The sequence below is a fragment of the Oncorhynchus nerka genome, linkage group LG20 (genome assembly GCF_034236695.1).
Source record: "Oncorhynchus nerka isolate Pitt River linkage group LG20, Oner_Uvic_2.0, whole genome shotgun sequence".
Lineage (NCBI taxonomy): Eukaryota > Metazoa > Chordata > Actinopteri > Salmoniformes > Salmonidae > Oncorhynchus > Oncorhynchus nerka.
The window spans coordinates 65,609,084-65,624,191 of record NC_088415.1 but is presented as its reverse complement, the minus strand read 5'-3'; the positions used below and the strand labels follow the sequence as shown (position 1 = coordinate 65,624,191).

General features: G+C 42.4%; 1 protein-coding gene across 1 annotated transcript in view; it reads right to left on the bottom strand.

Moving 5' to 3' along the window:
• LOC115102977 (adhesion G protein-coupled receptor L2-like) overlaps window positions 1-15,108 on the bottom strand; it is a 117,758-nt gene that overhangs the window by 75,287 nt on the left and 27,363 nt on the right. Inside the window, exon 2 of the mRNA XM_065005689.1 lies at window positions 10,847-11,063. Within this exon, the coding sequence (XP_064861761.1) occupies window positions 10,847-10,922 (76 nt within the window). The 5' untranslated portion in view covers window positions 10,923-11,063. The remainder of the gene's footprint in view (window positions 1-10,846; window positions 11,064-15,108) is intronic.

The following is a 15,108-nucleotide window of genomic DNA, read 5'->3' as shown; positions in this document are numbered from 1 at the left end:
AAGTGGCTGTTCCACTGGATGTCATAAGGTGAAAGCACCAATCTGTAAGTCGCTCTGGATAAGAGCGTCTGCTAAATTACTTAAATGTAAATGTAAATGTATGTAAACTTCTGACCCACTGGGAATGTGATGAAAGAAATAAAAACTGAAATAAATCATTCTCTCAACTATTATTTTGACATTTCACATTCTTAAAATAAAGTGGTGATCCTAACTGACCTAAGACAGGGAATTTCTTACTTGGAATAAGTGTCAGGAATTGTGAAAAACTGAGTTTAAATGTATTTGGCTAAGGTGTATGTAAACTTCCGACTTCAACTGTACATATTTTCATTAAAAACATTATTTTGATGAATTTATTCATACCATTTCATCCTTCTACAAGATATAGTCCCGAAACAAATCTAGGGTTGCTACCCAAGCCGGCTTGCCGTTCGTTAAATTGGTTTGGTTGCCAGAGACAAGACCCAGTCGTTCATTCTTTTTGTTCTATATCTATGGATGCGACCCAGTCGTTCGTTCTAAATGTTCCATTGCCATACTGGCTGGCAACGTTCTTATCCCTTGCATGCTAGCAAGCCAACTACGGCTAACTTACAGTCATATCAAACAGTGCAGCCAGAATAACAACAGTAGCTGTATTTGTTTAAGCTGTTTTCTAGTGACATATTTGGATACATCCATAACAAGGCGCTAATGAGACGCGATTTTGCCTGGCATAGAAAATTTGCTCTCTCGTTAGGACACTGTTGTTCAGAGGAGCTAGGCAACAACACAGCTAACACAATAACTTCAAATTGAAGCTGGAAAAACTACAAACTAGCTTGCACTTCACTTCGTTTTATCTTTTTTTTCAATATACATTTCTTTGTATATATCCATAAAATGATGTCAGCTGATTCATGATTTCGACTGGCTGAGAAACTCTGCCTGCCTCTCTCTCGTCTCCCGAACCCCACACGTTCATTACTATGGGATAGTTGGAGATCGAATTTGAATATTGAAACATTGTTGCAAGTGTCTGAGAGACAGACAGTAAGGTTTATACAATTCTCCACTGTTGAAAACTAAATATTTGTCTAAAAGACATGTGAGATAATGTCTAGATGCTTTTTATAGTGGAGATCAAATTTTCAAAACCTCTTAAGGATCCTCCACTTTTTTTCCAATTTTCATCTAAAATGACATACCCAAATCTAACTGCCTGTAGCTCAGGACCTGATGCAAGGATATGCATATTATTGATATTATTTGAAAGGAAACACTTTGAAGTTTGTAGAAATGTGAAATTAATGTAGGAGAATATAACACATTAGATCTGGTAAAAGATAATAAAAATAAAAAAACAGTTAAAAAATAATTGTACCATCATCTTTGAAATGCAAGAGAAAGACCCTAATGTATTATTCCAGCCCAGGTGCAATTTAGCAGTGTATGTGCTAAGTTTTAGACTGATCCATGAACCATTGCATTTATGTTCAAAATTTGTATCAAGACTGCCCAAATGTGCCTAATTGGTTTATTAATAACTTTTCAAGTTCATAACTGTGCACTCTCTTCAAACAATAGCATGGTATTATTTCACTGTATTAGCTACTGTAAATTGTACAGTGTAGATAGATGAACAAGAATTTAAGCTTCTGCCAATATCAGATATGCCTATGTCCTGGGAAACGTTCTTGCTACTTACAACCTCATGCTAATCGCATTAGCCTACATTAGCTCAACCGTCCCGAGGGGGACCCATCAATCCTGTTGAGGATAACATCCCTGCCTGGGCTGATGAGATGCACAGTCAGATGGAACAGAGTAAATAGGTATTTTAACGTCATAGATTTAGCCAGTGGTAACTTGTGCAATAGACACCGGCTGGAATGCACTTTTAACCAATCAGAATTCTGGATTAGACCCACCCGTTGTATAATCATTTTATAGAAATCACATTCCGACATCCCATATACGGTCGTTGTAGGTGACCCTTTTAGAGCTTGGTCAATGAAGTGAGAGACAAACAGAATCCAAACACATTCCAATGCAGTAGCCCAACCCAACAGGCGGACAATCTCTGGAACACTGTCTGACTGACCACTGATTGACCAGAGTGTGATGACTGTGATGACCTTGCCCCCTCCACTCCTCCACCGGTCAATACGAGCAACAAGCAGCCTGGCCACTGATAAGAGATTGGCCAGATGGGGAGACCTTGATGACAGACAGCTTCCTGGTTCCCTGCCCCCCTCCTTCACTTCGATGAGGAGCCATTGCGGGCTGGCAGCCCTGCGCACTCAACGGAGGAATATGCTGATAACGTACCAGGCAAACAAAAACGCTCTTTGTGCCTCTCTCTCTCAGTCTCTCTGTTTCTCAGACCCCTGTTTCGGAGGACTTTATTCTCTCTCTAACCACACTTATTCAATTTCCTGCACAGCAGTAGAAGGGTTCCTTATCTCGGGCTGTTTATACCTGCAAATCGCCCAGCAGCCCTTTTGTTTGCAGGTGACCCACCCCGAGGTGACATTTAATTCCTGGACAGAAAATGTGGTCATGCTCCATGGCACAGCCTCCCTAGCCTTGGGGAATTTACTATTACATGCTACAGAGTGGTGTTCGTTCACCATCTAGAGTATACAGACCTAGCAGACAGAGATACACAAACAAGAGTGCTGCTGCTAATAAAACATAGTGGAAATAAACCATGCCCAATGAGACACAAATACACACACACACACACACACACACACACACACAGAATAGTATGTAGACTAACCTATCACACAAATACACCACTGACAGAAATATGCAAGCAAACACACACACACACACACACACACACACACACACACACACACACACACACACACTATCGTAATTCATTTTTGAATTGCTTCACTCCTTTTTATTTTTATATCATTATTTTTGTAATAATTAACATCTGGGGTGTATATCATATTCAATGCTGCCCAAAAAAAATTATTATAAACTCCTACAAAATCGACTGCAGTGTAAAGTCAACGTCAGCAACAAATTATTCTCTAAATAGCAATCATTTTCTTCACAGACACTACGGATGCAATATATGATAGACTACTTTCCCTTTGATAGAGCCAAGATCCCCTTTCATCCTATAAAATCAAATTTTATTTTATTTGTCACATGTGCTGAATACAACCTTACAGTGAAATGCTTACTTACTACAAGCCCTTAACCAACCATGCAGAATACCTTTAAAAAGTAAGAGATAAGAATAACAAATGTTTAAAGAGCAGCAGTACATTTTTTATTTGTATTTTATCTCACCTTTATTTAACCAGGTAAACTAGTTGAGAACAAGTTCTCATTTACAACTGCAACCTGGCCAAGATAAAGTAAAGCAGTGCGACACAAACAACAACACAGAGTTACACATGGAATAAACAAGCGTACAGTCGATAACACAATAGGAAAAAAATGAGTCTATATACAGTGTGCGCAAATGGCGTGAGGAGGTAAGGCAATAAATAGGCCATAGTAGCGATGTAAATACAATTTAGCAAATTAACATTGGAGTGATAGATAAGCAGATGATGTGCAAGTAGAAATACTGGTGTGCAAAAGAGCCGAAAAGTAAATAAAAACAATATCGGGATGAGGTAGGTAGATTGGGTGGACTATTTACAGATGGGTTATGTACAGCTGCAGCGATCAGTTAGCTGCTCAGATAGCTGATGTTTAAAGTTAGTGAGGGAAATATAAGTCTCCAGCTTCAGTGATTTTTGCAATTCGTTCCAGTCATTGGCAGCAGAGAACTGTAAGGAAAGGTGGCCAAAGGACGTGTTGGCTTTGGGGATGACCCGTGAGAGATACCTGCTAGTGCGCGTGCTACGGGTGGGTGTTGTTATCGTGACCAGTGAGCTGATGATGAGATAGCTTTACCTAGCAGACAAGGCAGAGCTTTACCTAGCAGACAAGGCAGAGCTTTACCTAGCATTGACTTATAGATGACCTGGAGCCAGTGGGTCTGGCAACGAAAATCTAGCAAGGGTCAGCCGACTAGAGCATACAGGTCGCAGTGGTGGGTGGTATAGGGGGCTTTGGTAACAAAATGGAGAGCACTGTGATAGACTGCATCCAGTTTGCTGAGTAGCGTGTTGGAAGCTATTTTGTAAATGACATCGCCGAAGTCAAGGATCGGTAGGATAGTCAGTTTTACGAGGGTGTGTTTGGCGGCGTGAGTGAAGGAGGCTTTGTTGCGAAATAGGAAGCCGATTCTAGATTTAGTTTTGGATTGGAGATGTTTAATATGAGTCTGGAAGGAGAGTTTACAGTCTAGCCAGACACCTAGGTATTTGTAGTTGTCCACATATTCTAAGTTAGAACCGTCCAGAGCAGTGATGCTAGTCGGGCGGGCGGGTGCGGGCAGCGAACGGTTGAAAAGCATGCATTTATTTTACTAGCGTTTAAGAGCAGTTGGAGGCCACGGAAGTTGTATGGCATTGAAGCTCGTTTGGAGGTTAGTTAACACAGTGTCCAAGGAAGGGCCAGATGTATACAGAATGGTGTCGTCTGCGTAGAGGTGGATCAGGGAATCACCCGCAGCAAGAGCGACATCATTGATATATACAGAGAAAAGAGTCGGCCCGAGAATTGAACCCTGTGGTACCTCCAAAGAGGTCCGGACAAGGTCCATACCTTGAGCATGGCAAAGGTGCACCCGTGACCAGCTTGGAAACCGGATTGCACAGCGGAGAAGGTACGGTGGGATTCAAAATGGTCAGTGATCTGTTTATTAACTTGGCTTTCGAAGACTTTAGAAAGGCAGGGCAGGATGGATATAAGTCTATAACTGTTTGTGTCTAGAGCGTCACCCCCTTTGAAGAGGGTGAAATAACAATAGCGGGGCTATATACAGGGGGTAATTGAGGTAATATGTACATGTAGGTAGACTTATTAAAGTGACTATGCATAGATCAGCAACTTAAAGCTCTCAACCTGCTCCACTGCAGCCCCGTCGATGAGAATGGGGGCGTGCACTGTCCTCCTTTTCCTGTTGTCCACAATCATCTCTTTTGTCTTGATCACGTTGAGGGGGGTTGTTGTCCTCGCATCACACGGTCAGGTCTCTGACCTCCTCCCTATAGGCGGTCTCATCGTTGTCGGTGATCAGGCCTACCACTGTTGTGTCATCAGCAAACGTAATGATGGTGTTGGAGTTGTGCCTGGCCGTGCAGTCATGAATGAACAGGGAGTACAGGAGGGAACTGAGCACGCACGCCTGAGGGGACCCGTGTTGAGGATCAGCATGGCCGATGTGTTGTTACCTACCCTTACCACCTGGGGGCGGCCTGTCAGGAAGTCCAGGATCCAGTTACAGAGGGAGGTGTTTAGTCCCAGGGTCCTTAGCTTAGTGATGAGCTTTGAGGGCACTATGGTGTTGAACGCTGAGCTGTAGTCAATGAATAGCATTCTCGCATAGGTGTTCCTTTTGTCCAGGTGTGAAAGGGCAGTGTGGAGTGCAGTAGAGATTGCATCATCTGTGGATCTGTTGGTGCAGTATGCAAATTGGAGTGGGTCTAGGGTTTCTGGGAAGATGGTGTTTATGTGAGCCATGACCAGACATTTAAAGCATTTCATGGCTACAGACGTGAGTGCTATGGGTCGGTAGTCATTTAGGCAGGTTACCTTAGTGCTCTTGGCCACAAGGACTATGGTGGTCTGCATGAAACATGTTGGTATTACAGAATCAGACAGGGAGAGGTTGAAAATGTCAGTGAAGACACTTGCCAGTTGGTCAATGCATGCTTGGAGTACACATCCTGGTAATCCGTCTGGCCCTGCGGTCTTGTGAATGTTGACCTGTTTAAAGGTTTTACATCGGCAGCGGAGAGCTTGATCACACAGTCGTCCAGAACAGCTGATGCTCTCATGCATGTTTCAGTGTTACTTGCCTTGAAGCGAGCATAGAAGTTATATAGCTCGTCTGGTAGGATTGTGTCTGTAATAGTTTGCAGGCCCTGCCACATCCGACGAGTGTCGGAGCCGGTGTAGTACGATTCGATCTTAGTCCTGTACTGATGCTTTGGTTCGTCGGAGGTTCGTCGGAGGGCATAGTGGGATTTCTTATAAGCTTCTGGGTTAGAGTCCCGCTCCTTGAACGCGGTAGCTCTTCCCTTTAGCTCAGTGTGAATGTTGCCTGTAATCCATGGCTTCTGGTTGGGGTATGTACGTACAGTCACTGAGGGGACGACGTCCTTGAAGCACTTATTGAAGAATCCCGGTACATATTCCAGTCTGTGCTAGAAAAACAGTCCTGTAGTTTAGCATCTGCTTCATGTGAAAACTTTTTTATAGACCGAGTCACTGCTTAAATCGCGAACAACGCAAAAAAAAACTAAATAGCATGGTTAGTTAAGAGCCGATAAGACGGCACCTTAAGAGAATTGTCTTTTAAAAATATGACGTCCCGGACACATTAAAATCTATGTCAGAACATTGCTGACAATGCCAGGTTAAAATATTCAATAGCACAGGTAGAAATAGTCATGCCGCAATACGATAGATTGCATTGTTTACACTGATCATCGCTATTCTTGTCTTTGGTCTCACCTGTAATACATCTTCTTTGTTCTTATTTGTTGTCTAGTATTTGCTATATGTTGTGTATTTTGTTGATTCAATGTGACATACTCTTGGCTTCAATTCATCTCTATGTAAATATTACCATTTGAACTGGAAATTATACTGTAATAAAATCGGACATATTGCTATTACCTTCGATCATCTTCCTTATTCTAAAGTCCCATACATGATTAATGCCGAATATTTTTTTTTTAAAGACAGCCTACGTGTTATTGCAGACATGAACGTTTGATTAAATGCATGACTTTGTCATGACATTTGTAAGCCCTGGGAAGGAAGTGACTTGTGAAAACCAACTCCAAGAATTTACATTCAAGCAGGGGTGTTCAATTAAACTGAAACTCCTCTCTATTGTATACACCACAGGGAACAATATTACTTTGCCACCACCATTATTCGAGTTGGGTTGTTTGAGTCTGAGGAACTTCCATTTACTTTAACTGTAGATCTCACATTTGAGTGGGAAAAAAGTGAGGCTGGGGTCTGGTCCCGTGTGTTTATATCCACTTGAGACGTTGGAGGGGTGTGAATTGAGCTGGGTTGTGTCGCTGCCAGCAAACAAGATTTAGGGGCATGCTAAGCAAATGAAATCAACCTGTCAGGAGGCTTAACTTCCAACCTAATAGATTGAGTGTCTGTTCATCATAGGGCCATATAACAGGGAGTTTTACAATCACATCTAAATACACAATAAAAGCAAGCTAGGCCTCTCCTCTCCCAAAGGCCTGCACTCTTAAATCATAGCTCCGCGTACGGACAGACCGGAACATTCTTGTTGCTGCTCTTGGTTTCCCAAGACCCACTCAGGAAATCACTGCTAATCTAAATTACCCCATCAAGGGTGATATTGTGTTTTGTTTTCGCAGAATGAAATGCTGAATCCTGTGCTGTTCAATACAGCTTTTTCCCATAATAATTACATTTTTCTGGACAAATCGTATCTAGGTTTACCGGCTTCTCCTATTCATGGGAAATTCTGCAAGGTTACATTCAAAAAGACACATTTCATCTTAAAGGTGGACATGGTGAGAAAGCATTGTGAGGGAAAGGATTGTGTGGGGAAAGCATTGCTACATATGCTGTAGCCAATATTGACTGAATTATAATGATAACTGCAGTATAATAAACATTTTGAGAATGTGACGGTTAAGATCCATCTCTCAGCGACACCCCCCCATGCGGTCACGGCTAGATGAAAGTCCAAGCGATAAAACCTGTCTTGTTTCACGGAAGACTTCCGTTTGGGCCAGAACGTGCCGTGGGAAAGGGATAAATCAGAGGGCGTTCTGTGTGCATGTTCACAGCACGCAGTCTCGCCAGTCATCTGTGAATCTCCCAGGGCTCGACTGATAATTCATGATAGCCCTGCCATAGACCCGCACCGTTCAGATATGAATTATAAAAACACCAAACCAAGCATATCAGTCAGATGACAGACTGGACGTTAATGGCTGGAGGCCAGTGTGGAGAATCGAGGCTCGCTGCTTTCTTTCCATTCATTCCACTCTGACAACTGGAAATACCAGTGTGGCACATGGGAGGCCATTCCATCAATACACAGCCATGGCTTTCTTATGGCTCGAGTCCAATCATTTTTGATGAGTTGGGACCTATAGTTGACCCTTATAACCATCTTGATAGAATAAAATCACTCAAGTATGGGAGTTGATAGAACAATATAATAACTTTTAGGCAAGATCTGCTAATGAAAGCAATGCAGTCCAATGCATGTGAAATTTCAAATGATGTGCAAATAGTTTAAGTAAAATTGGAAGCCCTCCATGTCTACTAGGAGTGAATGAGAGTGCCTGCATTTTGGCCATTTTCACTGACTGAAAAAGTTAGTCTAATTCTCAATATGTACAAGGGTCATGTGAATAAACTAGGTCAAAAATAATTACACCACTGTCTGCTTTAGCCCTTCGGCACTTTTCACAAAGGCTGGTATTTGAATAGACAAAACATTGACACCTCAGTTTAATATGCTTGTCAAATAGACAGAACCTGGTGTAGAAACTGAATATCGCCTCCAATCCAAACACTTGTTGGGAACAAAACAAACAGTGTTTCCTGAATTATACTTAATCCCCATCTACACAAAGAGATGACACAGACAAAGAAGAGAAACAACTTTTATCTTCCTTTTTCTGTTTCATACACGTTTGGATGTTTCGGTTGAGGGGCCTATTCCACTCCTGGTATTATCAACAGAACGACGGCTACACAATATCTACACAAAATAAACCACAGACCATAATCCCCCCCCCCCCCCCCAAAAAAATCTTGGCTTCTTTTCTTTGAAGTTCATAATAACTGCCATTGTGAGAGGAACTCGGCCCTACCTTTGCAGGGTTGGCTGCTTGGCTAGGTCTGAATTTGGTTGTCACCTTCTATCTTCATATCTACAGGCTGGGCGGTCTAAAACCACCCTTGGGTAACATGATACCATCCCTGACCCAGTTTGCTGCTCCAGGAATGATATACTTAGTCAATATATAAGTTAGACAATGATTTGAAAAGGCAGCAATAAAAAGACACGAGTGCAAACATAGAACGGAAGTCATTACTGGAACTTTTTAAAAAGCAGTGCGCAGAAATAGAGAGAGAATCAGAGAGCTATATTTGAATATAAAAACCACATGCACTGAAGCATGGTTTCCAATGATGTCCCTATTATGCTAATAAGAAAACCCACCAAATGGCATTTTTTCATAAGCGCTAATTAACTCGATGGAATGAGGGGACAGTCACAACTATTTGTGCCGACTCCATTCTTCTAGTTACAAAAACCTAGAATAAGCATTCAATAACCCAAAAAACAAGATTAAAAATATAAAAAAATACATCTGTCTTTAAAGATTTTTCAAAAAAAAAGGACTGTTTTTGTTTTGGGTGTACATAGTCACGTCATAGTACTATCTTCTCCTCACCGAAAAGAGGAAGTCGTTTTTAAGAGGGGCCTTTTGTAGGTCGGACATCCATGGAAATGTGGTTTATGCTTCAAAAAATGGCACACACACACACACACACACACACACAGGGTGAAGGTGAGTGGCGTACGGATGGATCCGACATAGTTTTCAATGTGAAAACCCACACACATTCCTGCTTTGATAAAAATGGGCAAATTTGCATTCATAGGCCTGAGAGCCCTCGCCTTCGTCAAGTGAAACCCAAAACCTTGACTTTCTGCATACCAAAGCAGGAACTCGCCCTGAGAAGAAAATCACCGGGACCGTTCAGCCCAGACCATCTCGCAGCTCAAATCAGAAGCCCCATTCTTCAAACTTTTCTGAGGTCGTTTGTTTTCTTGGGAAAAAGATTTGAGTTATTTAGTATCGTATTCAAATGCTATACATCTACAAAGTGAGTCTCCTTCTGAATGTTTGTGCCTGTTTCGACTGTTCCATTCCCAATCTCTTTTTAGTTAACAAATCATCTTTCACAGTTAGATTTATATATAAAACAACAAAAAAAACTATTGAAATCTATGAAAGTGTGAAATAGAAACATGACAAAGAGATATTTAATTCAAAAGAAATCTCAGGAGTTGATACGCTTTGACGTTTGGCTGTAATCAATGTTTGGCACGCTAGCATGTGATTTGAGTACAATGAGAGTAAAACCGAACAGACATGTAATGATTGTCATTAAGCAGAAATACCAACCAACCGATATTAATGCCTCCGATGGGAACATATCAGAGAGAATAGTTTGACAAACTTGTAATGACAGCCAAACGTACTAATCTAAAGTAAGGCATGGAAAAAATAAAATAAAAAATAATCACAAGATGCCTTTGGGTAGCATGAAAAACAAACACAAAAAAACACTAGTAGTTCTTTCCAAAAACTCTTCTGTTAGGCAAAACGCCATCTCCTTTGATTGAAGCCTCCAGGTGCAAGGACTGAACAGAATCATCCTATCAAGTTGCATATAAATACGAATGGGGTTTTCTGAATTACAAAAGCCTCGGTGCACTGCACTCAGATCAACAACTCAGTCCCTGTGCTATTGTGAACCTTCAATGGTAAAATATCTTGGAAGTGAATTCACCATATAACACAACTCTTCACTCCCATTAGAAGACTGCAAACATACTTTCATGGAACACAATCACATTCAGTGAACACCCACACACACCCACACACACACACACACACACACACACACACACACACACACACACACACAATGTATCGGACTCAAATCCAGACAAGTAAGGACTTACCTTCTGAACAATGGAAATGAATTAGGGTGAGCAGCAGACAATGGAGAACTAAACACCTCCACGCTGCAGGAGCCATTGTTGCAGAGTGTGGAGAGGTCTCCAGATGCCCTCTAGTTAACAACTGTGGTTGTAGGATATAGAATCGAAAAAACAGAGGAGTCTTGGAGTAGTCAGCGATCTGTGGTTTTAGGAGAAGCCTCACCAGTCATCTTCTCATCTGAAAATACAGAGAGGAAGATTGGGGTGAAAAGGAGGGGGGTACTGCTGCAAATCGAGACAACATCATCATCACAAAGCCTATGTCATCACTGCTGCCATCTTTCAAGATGGGTTTGAGCGATGCATTACCATAAATATTCAACACACAGTACAAATGGTGAATATTCATGGCGAGACAAATGTATACTGAAAATGTGTGATAACAGTAAGTCACTTCGGATATATGCATCTGCCAAAATGACCACAAACATTCATCAGTCAAACCAGTCAGATAGTGAGATATTCAGTCCATGCAGACAGGCAAATGGAGAGGTTTGACGAAATACTGGAGCTATTCAGTCTATCAAGACTACCGTTAGTGTTTATTATTCGCTTCTGACAGGAAATACTCTTGGGTAGAAGAGAGGATGACAGAGCACTCATCCCTGGGCTATAGGCTCATCTTTTCCATGTAGCGAATTAGTGTTTACACTGACTACCTTCACCCCGTTTATCCCTCCACTCCCTGCCTCCCTCAATCTCCTCCCCAGAGCTCTACTGCCTTATACCCACAAGAGAGGACCCTGTTGCTCAGGCAACGCACTCACACAGACTCAGACAGGACACCATTAGAGACACAGCTTCTTTGTGAGGTACTTTTGTCTGCTTCTTCCTTATCTTGAAGGGAACCACAAACAGCTCAGCCAGCTTTGTCTGCCTCGGCTAAGGTTAGGCTCAACTCCCAGAAGACGCACTCCACACACTAGAGAGACTTGTTAGAATACAAGTCAAATACGCCGGACGGAGGTCATGTCACATATACACTACCGTTCAAAAGTTTGTGGTCATTTAGAAATGTTCTTGTTTTTGAAGGAAAAGCACATTTTTTGTCCATTAAAATAACATCAAATTGATCAGAAATACAGTGTAGACATTGTTAATGTTGTAAATGACTATTGTAGCTGGAAACGGCAGATTTTTTTATGGAATATCTATGTAGGCGTACAGAGGCCCATTATCAGCAACCATCACTCCTGTGTTCCAATGGCACGTTGTGTTAGCTAATCCAAGTTGATCATTTTAATGGCTAATTGATCATTAGAAAACCATTTTGCAATTATGTTAGCACAGCTGAAAACTGTTGTTCTGATTAAAGAAGAAATTAAACTGGCCTTCTTTAGACTAGTTGAGTATCTGGAGCACCAGCATTTATGGGTTTGATTACATGGAAAAGCCTTCATTTCTCAGAACAAGAATAGACTGAATAGTTTCAGAATAAAGTTCTTTGTTTCCTGCCAATTTGAGCCTCTAATTGAATTAGCATTTTAAAATGATAAACTTGGATTAGCTAACACAACGTGCCATTGGAACACGTTGATGGTTGCTGATAATGGGCCTCTGTACCCCTATGTAGATATTCCATTAAAAAGCAGCTGTTTCCAGCTACAATAGTCATTTACAACATTAACAATGTATTTCTGATCAAGTTGATGTTATTTTAAATAGACAAAAAAAAAAAAAAAAAGGACATTTCTAAGTGACCCCAAACTTTTGAACGGTAGTGTACATGTTAGCAAACAAGAACACACACACACACACACACACACACGCATGCAAGCAAATACACATACACACACCTTGACCTGCACAAAAACAAAACAAACACACCAAAGAGACTACTATCCGGTACACATGACTTAACCTAGTTCATGATGTACTACCTATATTTAACTTCCACAATGTGACCTTGTCCATGAAGACATGTCATCAGGAACACAGTACGCAGCATTTTACACTTTGAAGTGTGGAGGACGCCACGAGAGGATCATTTACGTTTCTGTGTTCTCCTCTCCAGAGACACTCAACTACCCTGATTATTTTATAATGAACCTAAATTTGAGCAGGGCAGCACTCGGTTCTGATCACTCTCTGGGCTCCACTAATGCACTGCTAAGATATATTTATGGCAGCACACACACAAAAAGCATTGTGTTGTGGGAACTTCTATATGCATTAGCATACAGAGTCATCATTTAAATCTCCATTATGGATTCAGTCTTTAAAATGGCTCTATGGGTGGCTGGAGAGTCCTGTTTTTAACAGGCTAACTAAACATAGTGCACATAGTCTACAGACCCAAGGGTAATTCATCTTGCTTCGAGGTCAAATCTGCCACAAACTGTTGTACTGTGCGGCGCCAAGCTAACGCACGCGAGGCTATGATGATATATCAGTTAGAAGATAGGTGGTGCTTTCAGACACAGAGACAGAGAGAGTGAGATGTGATTATTTGTCCGGAAATGACTTATCCAGCCGCAGTAGGCCACCAGATCAGATAACACAGTGGAGTGGCAGTGAAAACGCTACTCCCTCTCAGAGCGGCCCAAGACAACGTGAGCCTCGCTAATAATCGCTGGTACTCTGGTGTCTGAGTGACGTGTGAGGCCTGTCCTGTCACCCTGCAGATGCATTTAAGGCAGGAGACCAGAAAAATGGTTAACATTCAGTCCCCCCCGCCCTCCCCGTGACTGTGCCGCCCTCCCCTAGCGCTTTACACATTTATCATCCACAAATATGAGTCCTGGAGGCAGGGGGTTTAAGGAAGGGGGGCTTTAATGGAAGACGCATGGTGGTTGACCGGTGGAGACTGGAGAGACAGGGGGTTTATGGGGTAGAGGATACACCCCTCCCCAATACCCCCTACCCACTAACCCCTCTGCCCTGCTGGGCTGGCTCAACCGCTGATCCCAACTAGACACCAGGGGGCGAGGGGCCTGCAGGGCCTGGGGTTCCCTCCCTGCCTCCCGCACAGCCTGCCCCGGGGCCCCTTTCTCCTCCTGCACAGTACTCAGTACTACTCAGACCCACCCGCACCGTCGCCCCGCTGAGTAACATGTTCCCTTTCTCCCTTAAGCTCACCCCCCCCCCCCCCCCTCCCTCCTCCCCAACCAGCCGTTTTGTTTGGCGGGGTTTCTGGACTGGATTTGGTCAGACTTGAGATAAAAAAAGGATTAGCAGATTAACATGAAGACATTTCTTTGCGAGTGCTGACAGACGTATCATAGTTTTACGTCGGGGAAGGAAGGGAAGATTGTGGTAGGTGCCGGGTAGCTTCCTCAAGCAGAAAATGACTTAAAGAGGTAAGTGAGGCGTAGTTAACCCCTGGGAGATGGTGTGTTTATGTGGACAAATGATCTACAGCACAGCTCCTCCAAGCAGCGAGGGAATTATTGAGGTTACTTGTTAGTCAACCAGGAAGGAATAATCACATCTCGTTTTAATACCATCATCGCCATGGCAGCAGCTATAGTAACAATTGTATACCAGACCCAGTTATGACTTACTGTCACCAGCTACATTAACCTTAACCGACTTCAATAATAATCCTGAAATCTTCTAGAATCATTAGACGTTATTAACTCATCATCTGTACTTTTTGCTCAATGTTCCCCCATAAAGGAACTACAGGAATGAATCTCTTCCTGTATTTGCTCTTTCTATTAACAGTATATCATCCCAGACACCCAGAATCCATCACAGGGGATGAAAAATGACGTGCAAACGTCTAGAACATCTGTTTTTCTTTCTCTCCCACCCATAAGACAGCGAGAAGAGCGAGGAGACAAATGTATCATCAGTCTGGAGGATCGAGAAAAAAAACACCACGGTGCAAACAAATGTTTCATGTTATCAGAGGAATGATAGGGAGAAAAAAAAACAAGCAAGCATTTCAAAAGGGGGAAGGCAAGCAATTAAAATGTAATTAGAATAAATGGATGGGAAAGAGACAGGCCACATGTCCTAGCATGAAATACGAGGCTGTTTGGGGCAGCAGCAGGCTGAATGAATGTGAAACTTCTTTGACAAAGCTTGTGGCTGCCTCAAGCTGGAGGCGACCGGCAAAAGAGTAGCCCAGAGAGAGAGAGAGAGAGAGAGAGAGAGAGAGAGAGAGAGAGAGAGAGAGAGAGAGAGAGAGAGAGAGAGAGAGAGAAAGAGAGAGAGAGAACGAGAGAGAGAGAGAGAGAGAGAGAGAGAACGAGAGAGAGAGAGAGAGAGAGAGAGAA